Below are 13497 nucleotides of genomic sequence, written 5' to 3' on the forward strand. Positions count from 1 at the left end.
GGCACATGCTTCACACTATTTTTAAGAAACTAATAAGGAATTTTAAGTCTGGAAGCTGTTGATACAGGGCTTGAGCAGAGAAAGGGAATGTAAGAGGAGCAAAAACTGGACAGAGAAAATATAAGTTAAACTGATGTGCCTCCTATTATACCTTAGCACCAAGGAAACCCCGGGTTGCCTGAACACTTTATACTGCATAAGCTCTTCAGTAGCAAGTTAGGAAAGGAAGGGTCACCTTATCCATTTTCCCATTATGAATACATCTCATTTTTCCTCCTCTCCTGTTCTCCTTTCCTTCCATCGTATATACAGGACAAGTGTCTTTATATAACCACCAACTTCCTCTTCAGAAATCATGCCTGTGTTTGTTATTTGACAGGGCCTGCTTCTTTAATAATGTTTAGTGTGTATTTAGTGTATAAGGGTAACTGTATTTTGATGTTAGCTTTCCTAATGCGGCTGCATAACCCATACATTGCTATTAGGTATTGGACACAAGGACATCTGGATGATTGCTGCGCACTAAATGTGAATCTGTTCATAGCCTGGAATGGTCAGAAAAGAGTAACGTGCTAGCAGAATTCTCTGGCTGTGCTAAAGGTGAAGTAGAGTAAAGCTATTTCAGTTCTGTTTAGTTTGGAGAAGTTGCAATTCTAGTTTTCAGGAAGAAAAAAAAAAAAAAAAAACTTTTTTTGACTTTTGATTCTGATTTCAAGCATAAAATTGCCTAGAGATCAGCAATGAGAAAACAGGAATTTCTGAAACCCAGAGAAAAATGTGTGAGATGAACAGAAACAATTCACAATTTTGGCCAAAAAAGAATTCTTATTTTTAAGTGCTTTGTCTTTGTCTTGGTATGGTCTTGTTTTCAAATTGTAAAATGCTGGTCATGTGTTTAAAATAAAAATTGCCACATCAGCAGTTGGCTCAAATGCTGCCTTTCAAATAAGTCCGCTTTATATGATCTTTGAAGTAGCTAGCTTTCTTTTTCATTTGTTTTTAAATCACCCTTTCTTCACAGCCTTTAAAGTGAATCTGCTGGAATTGTTTGGTCTTTCTTGGAATGTTTTGTGCGTATGTTGTGCTTGTGGAAAGAATGTTGTTTTCTCACTTTATGATAGTACGAGTGTGATACGTCGATTTTATTCCTTCAAATAGCTGATCATCTTGCAAGCATACAGCTAAGTTATGCTTTAAAGTGATGTAGCACTGTGAGGAATGGACGATGGGGTTCATAGTGTGATCAGAGTAATTTCAGCGGCATTTTGTCAGATCTCTGCTGCTCTGTAGATAGGGCGGTGACTGCAGCGAGCTGGGGGTGGGATCCAGCTGGTTTGGTTGATGCCTCGCTAAAGCCATAAATGTTGGTGTTGGAAAGAACCTGACCCCTTCTGAACTGGTACTGGCATAATCGCTGCGTCGTTCTTTGTTGTAAATGCCATTCTTTAAATGGCGTTCTCTGTTTCAGAGAAGCAACCTTCTTAGGGAGTGGCAATTTCTATTGCGTAGAACAACTGATATATTTAGAATAATGGACAAGAGCATTGGGCACGTAATCCTTGTTTCAGGTTTAAGGAAAAAGTTGTGCGTTGGTTAGCATCAGCAACAGAAGTTCTCTGACCTTCAAAAATCTGTAGAAACTTTAGATTTCCTCCACACAATGCAACTCGACTGTTGATCTTGCCCCTGTTGACACAATTCTGTTTTATCAGAATCCCATCTGAGGTAATTTCAGAACTGATGGGGTTAGTTTAAATGTACATTTCATGATTTAATTTGAGATATTTTTGTTCTCTGGTGCATCTATTGATTTAAAAAAAAAAAACCACCCACTTGTGTATTTATCACCTACACATAGATATGATATAGAATCATTGAATGAGTCTCTAGCTATAGAAAGCAAAATATTAGATTATTTGATTTATCTTAAACTTGTTTTACATGTAATTATTTTGTTACTTCCTTGTTACAAACATTCAGTAAAGGGCTCTCTGTAACAGCTGTTTTTGCATTGTTTTTTTTGTGCTGCTTTAGATGAAGCATTAAACACCACAATTGGTGATTTCATACTTCAGAAGTTTTTGGTCTCTGTCATCTGGTCACAGTGACTTCTTATTCATTGTATCAGTATGGCTTTCTGTGCTGATACTTGAGTTTGTTTCTGCTTGGAGAGGCTGCAGTGTGGCAGTCTTCTGCCTCAGTTCTGCTGTGTGTTCTTTGAATAGCTGGTTGGTTTCATTATTATTATTATCTCATTATTATTATAAACATTTAATTGATATCTTCCCTTTGGGTAAGAACATAAGTAAGCCATGGTCAATCAAGTGCTTCTGTCTAGTCCAGTACCCTTCTTTTGGCAGCGGATGGAAGTAAATTTTCTTAGAAGAATGGGGAAGGGAAGTAGCAAGGGGATACCTCCGCAGAATAATTCCTCAGCATCTTTTAATGTTTAGGTTATTCAAAATACCTGTAAACAGGAGCTTATTTTAAATAAATAATTAAAGTCAAACTTCACAGAATCCTTGAACAGTTGAGGTTGGATGAGTCCTCTGGAGGTCACCTGGTCCTGAAGCAGGGCCACCTACAGGAGGTTGTCCAGGACAATGTCCAGACAGCTTTTGTGTATCTTCACAAGCGGAGAGTCCACAGCCTCTGCAGAGCAACCTGTAAACTAATTTTAAAATGATACATTGGTTAAGTTAAAGAAGCTGCAGGCTACCTATTCTTGAACAAACTTTCCAAGATACCAGTAAGTCTTATCCCTAGAGAGAAAAAAAGGTGTGGAAATAAGTTTTTCCAGTCTGTTAAAATAATGGATTACTTTAAATAGATAATAACTATTATTTTAAAGTTAAAACAATGGAACAAAATAATGGATTATGAGAAATGTAAAATGTTTCATCTGAACTTTTCATGTATACCACTGTAGTATAAATGTAGATGAGACATAAATGCTGTTACATGTAGGGCATAACAAAGTGGCTTAGGATTTTATGAGAGAAGTAATCTAAATTCAAGACAAGTTATGCTACCCATCAAAGCAGTTCCTTGTATAAAACACTACATCATAATTTATTTGATATGCTCTTGTATGCTGAAATTACTTTTTTTTTTTACTGAACAATGTTCTTGGATCTTTTTCAGGGTTCAGCTGATCCTCTAAACAGTGCATTCCACCTCACATACAACATGGTATTGAATTTGCTTCGAGTAGAGGAAATTAACCCTGAATATATGTTAGAAAAATCATTCTATCAGTTCCAACATTACAGAGCTATTCCAGGAGTAGTTGAAAGTAAGTATTACCATGTTATACTCACCAGAGTAAGTATAAAAGATACTGTGACTGTGAAGTAATCAGTGCTTCATTGTGCTTGTAAGGGGTGTGTACCTGGGTAGTTCTTGTTTTGCCTGTGAATTGTTGCCAATGCATTGTTTGCTATTTTATTACAATTTCAGGAAGAGTAATTTCCTCTGCTTAGGATCTATGTTCATCTGCACTGTCAGTCTATGACAAGAGATTTCCCCTGAGAGTTGGACAAGAATGGTTATCCCACTGCTAATCTGTAGGACAGGAAGAGGGACAATAATTTTAAAATTCTTGCAGCTTGCATGAGGTGCAGAGAAGAAAAGTCTTACTGTTTAGTGATATATAGGACTCAGCTAAAAGAAGTATAATTCTATTGTCTCATTACAATCACACAAAAAACCTAAGGCATCAAGAGTAGTAGAAGGGAAAAAAAAAGTTCAGTTGAAATACAAAGCAAAATTCAGAGAGGACTGAGACACTGTTTGCATTCAAAAATTTGAGCCATGATCTTTAAATAGTGTGTTTTCATGAGCCAAAGTCAGTTTCCAAAGAACTCAGCCAATGTTTGAGAATGAGGCCTCTCTGAAAATTTAACCCAGAAGAATCTTAAGAATATAAGAGGTAGCTGCTTCCTTTGCCACCAATAAACAAGCAGTTCATCTGTTCGATTGTTAACTGAATGTCAGGAGACAGTGTGCACACGTGTGTACATATATGTGTAGGGTTGGTAGATATGCAGAGCTGCATTTTTGTTTTGATTCTCTTTGCAGGGTTTCTGTTAGCTTGCAGGTGTGCTATTTAAGACAGTAGTAGTCAAATATACTATGTATTTCCTGAGGACCTGCCTGTTCCAACTGGCATGCCTAGATCTTCATTCTTTTTCTGGCAGTCCAGCACTAAAATTTAAATAAAGAAACTAAAAAATAACTTTTTCAAAAATATTTTCTTGGATTTTTTTAGTTTAGGCACTGTATTGGGCATTAGAATTTTGTAGTCATTTCAGTTTCAATCTAAAATACAAAGTAGAGAAGTGGTTGTTTGGGTCAATGTGCAAATTATGCCACGAGTATGAATTGCTAGCTTTTTCCTTAAAAAGCTGGCAGCTAAAAATAGGGAACACTTTCCTGAGCTGTGTCTCAAGCCCTAGTGCAGTGGGATTTCTGAGTCACCCATATGCATTCAAATAGCATGCAAGAGGGTGAGTTGGTAGAGAGGACAGAGATCTTAATAATGTGGCCTTTGTTTATGTTGACCAGTGGTGTGACCAGTGGGAGAGAAGGAAGCATGTTGCTTGTAACAAGAGCTGATTTGCCTAAATAAGGTGTGAAAACACCGTATTTGAAGAAGAAAATTTCAAAGTTTCAAACCAGTGAAATCAGAGCCTAAAACAGGTTACAAACAACATTGATTCTCTTGAGGGAAGTTGTCAGAAGATGTCTTTGCAGAACATTTTTTTCGTAGGAGAAAGTTGAAGAGTACTGGCACACGGTGAATACCCTCTCACAGATCTTTGCAAGTCTTTATGGGACTTCTTTGAAACCCTACAACAGTGATTCCTGAGCAATGGGGGTCCCAACTTACAGGGGAGGATCAGGCTGGGTGTTAGGGAAAGGTTCTTCACCTTTAGGGTGGTCAGGCACTGGGACAGGCTCCCCAGAGCAGTGGTCACAGGACTGGGCCTACCAGAGTTCAAGAAGTGCTTGGACAATGCTCTCAGACGTGTGGTCTGAATTTTATTTTTTTATTTTTCCTGGGTGGTCCTTTGGGAACCCAGGAGTTGAACTTGATGACTCTTGTGGGTCCCTTCCAACTTGGATATTTTACAATTCTATTACTTCTATGTTATTTCAAGCTTTTTAATAAATGGAATGTTTATTTTTGGTGTTCTTTTTTTTTTTTTTTTTTAACTTTTAGTATATAATGCTTAATTTACTATAATATTTAACAGACATGTACATAGATTTCTAGATTTCCAGAAAATGCATTATTGTACATAGAAAACGTGTTGAAAGCGGTCACAAAATATTGGTTATGTAAATCTGAAAGAGAAACCTTGACTTTTAAATCTGCAAAGTTATTCACGTCCATGAGATTTTACTTGCTATTATAGAGGTGAATAAACTGGAAGAACAGTACAACAAAATAGCAATTCCCAATGAAGAAAACGTGGTCATATACTACAAAATCCGACAGCAACTTGCAAAACTGGGTAGAGAGATAGAAGAATACATTCACAAACCAAAGTATTGCTTGCCCTTTCTACAGCCAGGAAGACTGGTAAAGGTAAATTGATTTTTCTTTTTGGGGGGGTTTGTTTTCTTTTTGTTTCCAGTGTCTGTCTTCCTGTGACATTTGCCGGCTTCATTTGTCTTTGCCAGTTTACCATCTTAAGCAGTTACATGTGTCCCACTAAGCAACAATTTTTACTTTTGGTACATCTTTATTAAACATTCAACAGTGAAAGAAAAATAAGTAGTGTTTTCAAGGTAAATAGTAGCCCATGACTGCTATTGTAAATAACAGAAATACAAAAAGATGTGCTTGTTGAGATGTAATTGTGTGTCAGTTATATATAACAACTTCTAATACTTCCAGGTGAAGAATGAAGATGATGACTTTGGATGGGGAGTGGTTGTTAACTTCTCTAAGAAATCAAATGTTAAGGTAAAATATGCATTCACTCTGTTAGAAAAACACGTACCTTACCAGTTTTGTCTTATTTTCAGAAAGTTAAATCTCCTGTTTTCTTTGTGGTTTTCCAAGACAAAAAAATTTGCCCTTTCACCCCAAATTTAGAAAGAAAAAAAAAAAAAACAGGCCTCCCCAGTGTCAAATGAAACATTATGGAAGGTAGGACAAACCCTAAGTCCTGCGTTTATTTTTTAATTTTGGTGTATTTATGGAGGAGATGCTTGCTTGCATCTGGGATAATTAGTTCAAAATTGCACTTGACACTACAAGGTTTCAAGATAGTTTGTTTCTGAGACATCCCCAGCAGTGCTGTCCTGTGATGTGCTATGTTATTTAGTCTCAGAAAATCTATAGAAGCTATGAAGGTTGAGAGCATAGGGAGATTGACATTTGGCCCTATGTTAAACTGAGGAATTGTATCTTGAGTCCTAAGAGAGTACCTGAGACAGGAAATTGCGTGTGCCCTGACTTGTTGCTATGGAGTTGAGGGTTGGCAAGTTAAAATTCAAAGAAAGCAAAATAATAGAAATGGGTCTGGGGAATCATGGAAGAAACTACAGAATGCAGTGATGCAATTTAAGCCAGATTTGTTTTTCCTTCCCCAAATCCATTCTTGTAGTTGGTCTCTCTATAACCCCAGAGATCATGTTTCGGTCCCCATTTCAGAATTGTTTTAATAAGCTACTCTACTGGCTAAACTAAAAACTAAGTTTAAATTATATTTTTCTGTGGTAGCGTTTCTGCTGTAATTTTGGCAGTAGAGCTTTGGCATTAATTACTAGAGCTGAATGAGAGGTAATCTTTGTCAAGTTCTACTGGCGCCTGTATTTTGTGGCACCTTTTGGTGCTCCTCTAATATATGTTCACCAAGAGGAAATGAGAAAGATGTGTGCATACAGAACTTATTAAAAGAGATACTGTTTTGTATATCCATCTTCCTTTTGAAAGGCAGATTTCTCTCTTCCTCAAGTTGGAAATCTAGATTGTTACTGCTGATGCTTAAATGTTTCTTCTAGACTGCTTTTTTCATAGAACCACATGAGAAGTAAAACAGATTTCTCCCTCACCCCAGCCTTTTTCATAAAATTGCCAACTTCAGTGTCACTGAAGGCATTTCTACCTGTCATATGTTGTCCACATACATATTTTGCCTTCGCTATCTAGCCTGTCTCACTGTGGTATAAGGCCTTTAGATTTGAACATTAGCTTTGAAATTACAGTATGTTCTGAAGGTGATGGCTCTGGCTCCAGCAGTACTTTTTTAGTTAAGCCACACTACACTAGCAGCTGGATTGAATTTTTCCTTCTGAGTTCTGTGGAAAGAATGACAATAGGTGCTGAAAATTATGGAACTGACTTAAAGCTGTGTAACTTTAAAATTGGTATGGAAAAATGGTTTCTATGAGTAGAGGCAAAACAATGGCTGCTTAAAAAAGCTGTTATTTCCTTATTTTAATATGTCTATTCATTCATACGTCCTGGAACATAGATGCATTTCCCCGTTACTGTTTAATGTAGTAGTTCAGTTTACTTAATGAGTATTGGAAATACGTCACTATTATGCTGTATCATTAAACTTTCATCCATTTTTAAGCTGTGACAGTTCTTTTGGATTTTCTTTCACAAATGATGTTGAATTCAGTCTGTATGACTACGCTTCTTCAGTTGTCTATTTTTCTAATGTAGTCTTTTTTCCTAGTTAGGAATACATTTTAATTAAGGGTTACAGTGTATCATTTCACTGATTAATTCTTCATTGCAAGGTGAAAGCAAAAGCACAAGTCATTGTCAGTTACGTTCATGTTTAATTGTATTTACCTGTTTTTCTAGCGTAATTTCAAGATGCAGTATTCCACAAAATTGCAAATGGCACATTATTCTAAATTGCTGTGTGTAGAAAAAAAATGTTCTAGATTAAATTGTCTGATCAGCATAACTAAACCTATTGCTGTAGGTAAAGTTACAGAGAGCAGTAGTGATAGTAAACGTCAGTGACACTTACACTCCTCGTTTATTAGTAGGTTTGTGATACAGTTACTGACAATAACTTTCAATACATGTCCAGTTTGAGTATTTTCTGTAGCACATATGTGCTTGTGTTGGTTCGGTCTCTTCGTTCAAGTCAGCATTGTGCTTTCCATGGCGTTGGCTGGATGCTGATTCTATCTGCGTGGATATTGCTTTCAAGTACCAATTCAGGGAACAACAGTGGACTCTGCGTCTTGTACACGGCTGCAGTCAGTGCTTTCTGCAAATGTAGAGCACAGTTCAGAGGAACAGTTTCTTCCTCAGCAAGTAAATGTGTTTTTTGAAGAAATGACCTACCTCGTAGAACAGGATAACCCCATTTTTCTGTTTAATTTACTATGACAGTTTCTTGCAGTACTTCTGAAAATCTCTTATAAATGTTGGGTGGCTCCATCCTGTTTTGCGTGCAGTGAAAGCAAAATCGTGTGTTGTAGATTTAGAAAGAAAAATAGTCCACAGGAAAACTGAACTTGGTGAACACAGGATTTTATGAAGATTTTTCACCTCTTCCCCCCAGCCCGTATTTGGAAGGGGAGAAGCTTTTGTGCATTTTTTAAAAGATGATGACTGTCTTCAGTTCCATGTGTGTAATTCGGTTCTGCTGGAACTCATAAAAATATTTTCGAATTCTAGGAGTGTATTGGAACTACTTTTGATATTCCATATCAATTTAGTCACATAAATAACATGCATTTTTTTCTTTAAAGCAGTATGTAGTAAAGGCTACAGCTTTATGAACAATACTCTTTAGCCACCATATCTGCGTGTTTATATTCTTTAAATAGATGTCGTCGGGTGGTACGTGTGCAGTTTGGGGTGTATAAAGACTTGGCAAGATGCAGCTTCCTGGCTCCTGCAGATAAAATCTGCTATGTTTGAAAGATTTTTAAGTGATCCTTGTTGTGGGAAAAAAACTTGAATTTGTAAACCTGTAGATGAAACAGACCTCTCCCCCTAAAAAACAGCCAAGTTCAGTACTGAGAGCATGATGCAAATGTTTTGTGTTACAGTTACAGATAATGTTGGCTTACTAAGAAAGAGCTACATCTAGAAAAAAAGGCAGAAGCACCTAAAGCAGCAGATACAGTTTAAGTTACGTTGGGATGGAGGGACAGGAGAGAAGTAATTTTTTTCAAGTATATTTTTCTATGTGAGGGATCTGTTAATCCATACATAATCGATACATATTCAGTAGTTTTTATAATATACTGCATCCTTGAACTGATGCTCTGCAAAGACCAGTACCTCACGTTTTACCTTTAATAATGAATAAAATCATGCTTTTTCCTTCTGTTCTCATTGATATCTTAAAATAACAGTTCTTCTTTGTCCTCAACAGCCTAACTCTGGTGAATTGGACCCATTATATGTAGTTGAAGTTCTACTGCACTGCAGCAAGGAGAGTTTGAAAAATTCTGCTACTGAGGCTGCAAAGCCAGCCAAACTCGATGAGAAAGGAGAGATGCAGGTTTGCTATTAATGTTTATTCTCTGTTTATTAATGTTTATTATAAATGCTCTAAAAGATTTTATTTCCGAAGTATTTGCAAACTGTGGTAAAAGAGGGATAGATACATCAAGAGAAAGGAGCTGTACACCTAACTGCTTTCTTAAATGCTTGCTGATTTCACCGAAGAGAAAACAGTTATTCATATTGAAGAAATTACTTCAGCCACATTTGTTACCATATCAGAAGGGCTTTGAAAATTAGCTTCTGTCACATGAGGTATTTGAAATTGGAAGATGAAAGATGATAACTGCTACATGAATATAGATATTAAAATGACCTATGTGTTTTATCTGCAGATAGTAAGTGTTTATAAGCTGTTTTCTGTCAGATAATCGTGCAGGATTTTGTGGGCAGTGTGCCTTTTTTCTATTAAATTTGAGAATTTAGTTGGAATTTCAATAATCCTTGAGGAGGCAATTTCAGCAGTGATGTTTGACAGACACTTTCTTAAGATTCCCTTCCATCTCTTGGAACAGAAGAATACTTTCTGATATATTTTCTTTCTCTTTTTTTTCCCTGTTCAGGACCATTAGTTTTGTGATTCCATCTCAGTCAAAAATAAAATCGAAATTCTTAGTGAAAAAAATTGTATTATTTAAAGTTTTCAATTTGAAACCTTATATCAAGACAAACCATTATCATTTTCAGATCAGATACAATTATTCAATAGTTACATTTACTCAGATGCTTCTTCCACAAATTCTGTTTTAAGCTTGAAATATAGTGCTGATCATTTATGGCTTCTTCATGGTTTTGATGCTAATGAATATATATATTTGATTATTGTTAATCAATCTCAACTGTTAATATTCCTAGTTATGTTTATGACAATAATTTGTCTGTTTTGGATCATAAGAGTAATCTGTTCGAGTAGAAAAGAGGCGAGAAAAGAACTGCCAAAAGTGATTGGAAATTATCATCTTGTAAAAGCTAAATACACCCGTGGAGTATATTCCATATTCATGCAGGATAGTTCAGTGCTTTATTGTGTGTATTTCAGTGGAATACAGTTAAGGAGTAAGTTCAAATCCAGTCTTAGTTGATATAAATATTGAGTGAGAGTACATTTTCACTAGATATACCTACTTCTTGTTGCATTGGACTACAAGCAATAGAAAAAATTAAATGTTTTTTTCCACTTACAGCCTTTCTCCAGACTTAACTGAACGAATACTGAATTTTCCCATTTGGCCAAACTGACTTTTATTCTGTATTAACTTTACCTCGTTACTCATATTTTTCTGCCTCCCCATGCTCCTTTATCCACTGCTGTGTCCTTGTTTACTCAGTTTCCCTTTTCCTTTGTGAAGTTTTACAATGGAGCGATAATCATTTACTGATCGGATACTGCATTCTTTTTGACAGGTTGTTCCAGTTTTGGTACATCTTCTCTCAGCTATCAGCAGTGTTCGACTTTACATACCAAAAGACTTGAGGCCTATTGACAACAGGCAAAGTGTGTTAAAATCTATACAAGTAAGTTCCATTGGGCTGTTAAAGCCGTCTGATTTGATTAGTGTGGTACACTTGAATACGTGACAACTAGTTCTAAACAAATTTATCTAAAGTTTGAGTCATTAAAGGTCTTAGAAGGGGTTGGAAACCATGGATGTATGTCAGCTGTTTCTCCTTGTAAACAGTCATTTTAAATTGATTTTGAAAACTGCTAGAATATCACGTACCAAACTCTCACCTCTGCCTTTCATGTGCATATAACTGTGCCAGTTGATTTTTAAAAGTGTATTTTATTTTAGCATTACAGTCTTACTAAAAATAAACTTTTTTCCTCTTTTAGGAAGTACAGAAGAGATTTCCCGATGGAGTACCATTACTAGACCCTATTGATGACATGGGTATCAAAGATCAAGGACTGAAAAAAGTCATCCAGAAAGTAGAGGCATTTGAGCATAGGATGTATTCACATCCTCTTCACAATGATCCCAATTTGGAAACTGTATACAAACTTTGTGAAAGAAAAGCACAGGTATAAATACAAAACAAGAAGCTATAGCTATAGCTGTATCTTGCTGAAAAGAAAGGCAGTAGTAGTTCCCTTTCTTGCTTTTCTTTTTTTTTTTTTTTTGCAAAGCACAATTTTATTCCTTTTTAAATCAAGTAAAAATTATTGAATCTTACTAACAAACTGTCCAAATCTGTGATGTGCCCTTCATTGATAAAGCTGGGAAGTTTACCTGAAAAGAAGGCTCTTCAGAAGAAGTCATCAGGGACTAGAAGGTTACAGAGGTGCCACTAGAGTCCTTTTCACTCAATAGGCGTGGCACAACATGGTGTAGATAAAATGCTCGCAGATAATTGAAACTGATCATTTTTAATATGCTTGTGCAGAGCTTTGCTGAGGTGACAGGGCTTACTAGCTTGGGGAGAGTACTATACAAACAAACCACTGTGCTGCTCCTTCCTCACTCCCAGCCTGGAAGCATACTTTTATAGAGTTGTACCCTACTGGAGTGAAACCAGTTACACACTAAAACAGCTCCTTTTTTCTGTGCTACTCCAGAAGGCAAGTTCTCTGGGAGTCTGTCTACAGAAGCGAGGTTAGTTATGTTATGGGCAGCACAAAGTTGTGGCAAGACCTGATGGACCAAGCAGTCTTCCGTGAGGGTATCTGGGCTGTACACACTGCTGACAGGATGTTGACAATGACTTGAACTATAAGAAACTAGAGAAGCTGTAATTGCAGGAAATAATGCATTTGGTTTATATCTGATGGAGTAGTTCATGAGTAAGATGTTGTACGGGTTTCAGAAAGTCATCAAGACCAAAGATTTCTTCTGTAGTTTTTTTTTCAATTTTTTTTTTCCTTCCCCTTCTGGGTAAACAGCTGAACTTCCCAGACTTGCCAAATTTCCTGTGTATGAATGGATACAGTTGTAGATTTTTTGTTGTTGGTTTGGTTTGGTTTTTAACTTCATTTTTAACCTTCTTAATAGAGTTACGAAGTCCGTATATGTCCATGTAACTAGTATGTCCATATTCTGTAGTTCTGAGGCTTTAATGTATATTAAATAATGTCTTCAAACGGTCGAATCTGTTAATCAAGCAACACTTACATTCTCTCCTTCTGACCCACCCCTAGATTGCTATGGATATCAAAGCAGCAAAGCGAGAACTGAAAAAAGCCAGAACAGTCTTACAAATGGATGAACTCAAATGCCGCAAGCGTGTTTTGAGAAGGCTGGGGTTTGCCACATCTTCAGATGTTATTGAGATGAAAGGACGGGTTGCTTGTGAAATCAGCAGGTAATTGGTTTCTGTGCAAAGTGCTTATTGTCATGCATACACACTTTGCTGTCCTTGCTGAAATTATTGTTTCATGTTTATGTTTTAATGTAATGAGACCATTAGAAGGAAGATTCTTCTTAAACTACCAAATCTGTGTTACAAAAGGAAGGTACTGATTAAATGGCACCTAAAGGACAAAATACAATGGATATTAAAATGTGGATGTTAAAATGCCAGAAAAATGGCTATTTTCTTACAGAGTTCAGGCAATAGTATGTATTGTTTAATGTTACACGTTACGCCAGGGAATCAAATCATTTTCTGTGGTCCCACTTGCTGGTACTCTTAACAGAGTCACTCACAAATATGGGTGTAACAGTGATTGTCAGTAATTACCAAGTCACTGACAGGTTTAGAATACAGCTTAATTGGTTCCATAGGGCTGTTGGAACAAATCCATGGAAGCGATGTGTTTCGCTGTAAATGCTAATGCATTTAGCAGGTATATATATATGTATTGAAACATATACTAAAGGTTCCATGGAAACTCATGAATTGGAGTCAGTACTTCAGGGTGTAACTCAGATATCAAGAGAATTGTGTATTTTTATAAGTTACAATGACTACTCTACTGCTTGTCTTTTAGATAGTCTTGAGAGGTGCTAACTATATATCTAGCAAACTTTTCCCTGCAAAATTTGGTAGCAAATGGGTGA

General features: G+C 36.5%; 1 protein-coding gene across 1 annotated transcript in view; it reads left to right on the plus strand.

Moving 5' to 3' along the window:
- MTREX (Mtr4 exosome RNA helicase) overlaps window positions 1–13497 on the plus strand; it is a 47064-nt gene that overhangs the window by 27618 nt on the left and 5949 nt on the right. Inside the window, exons 16-22 of the mRNA XM_040542275.1 lie at window positions 3145–3295; window positions 5421–5593; window positions 5906–5974; window positions 9369–9497; window positions 10904–11014; window positions 11334–11522; window positions 12636–12799. Coding sequence (XP_040398209.1) covers window positions 3145–3295; window positions 5421–5593; window positions 5906–5974; window positions 9369–9497; window positions 10904–11014; window positions 11334–11522; window positions 12636–12799 — 986 coding nt within the window. The remainder of the gene's footprint in view (window positions 1–3144; window positions 3296–5420; window positions 5594–5905; window positions 5975–9368; window positions 9498–10903; window positions 11015–11333; window positions 11523–12635; window positions 12800–13497) is intronic.

Source organism: Cygnus olor, chromosome Z (assembly GCF_009769625.2).
Source record: "Cygnus olor isolate bCygOlo1 chromosome Z, bCygOlo1.pri.v2, whole genome shotgun sequence".
Taxonomy (NCBI): Eukaryota; Metazoa; Chordata; class Aves; order Anseriformes; family Anatidae; genus Cygnus; species Cygnus olor.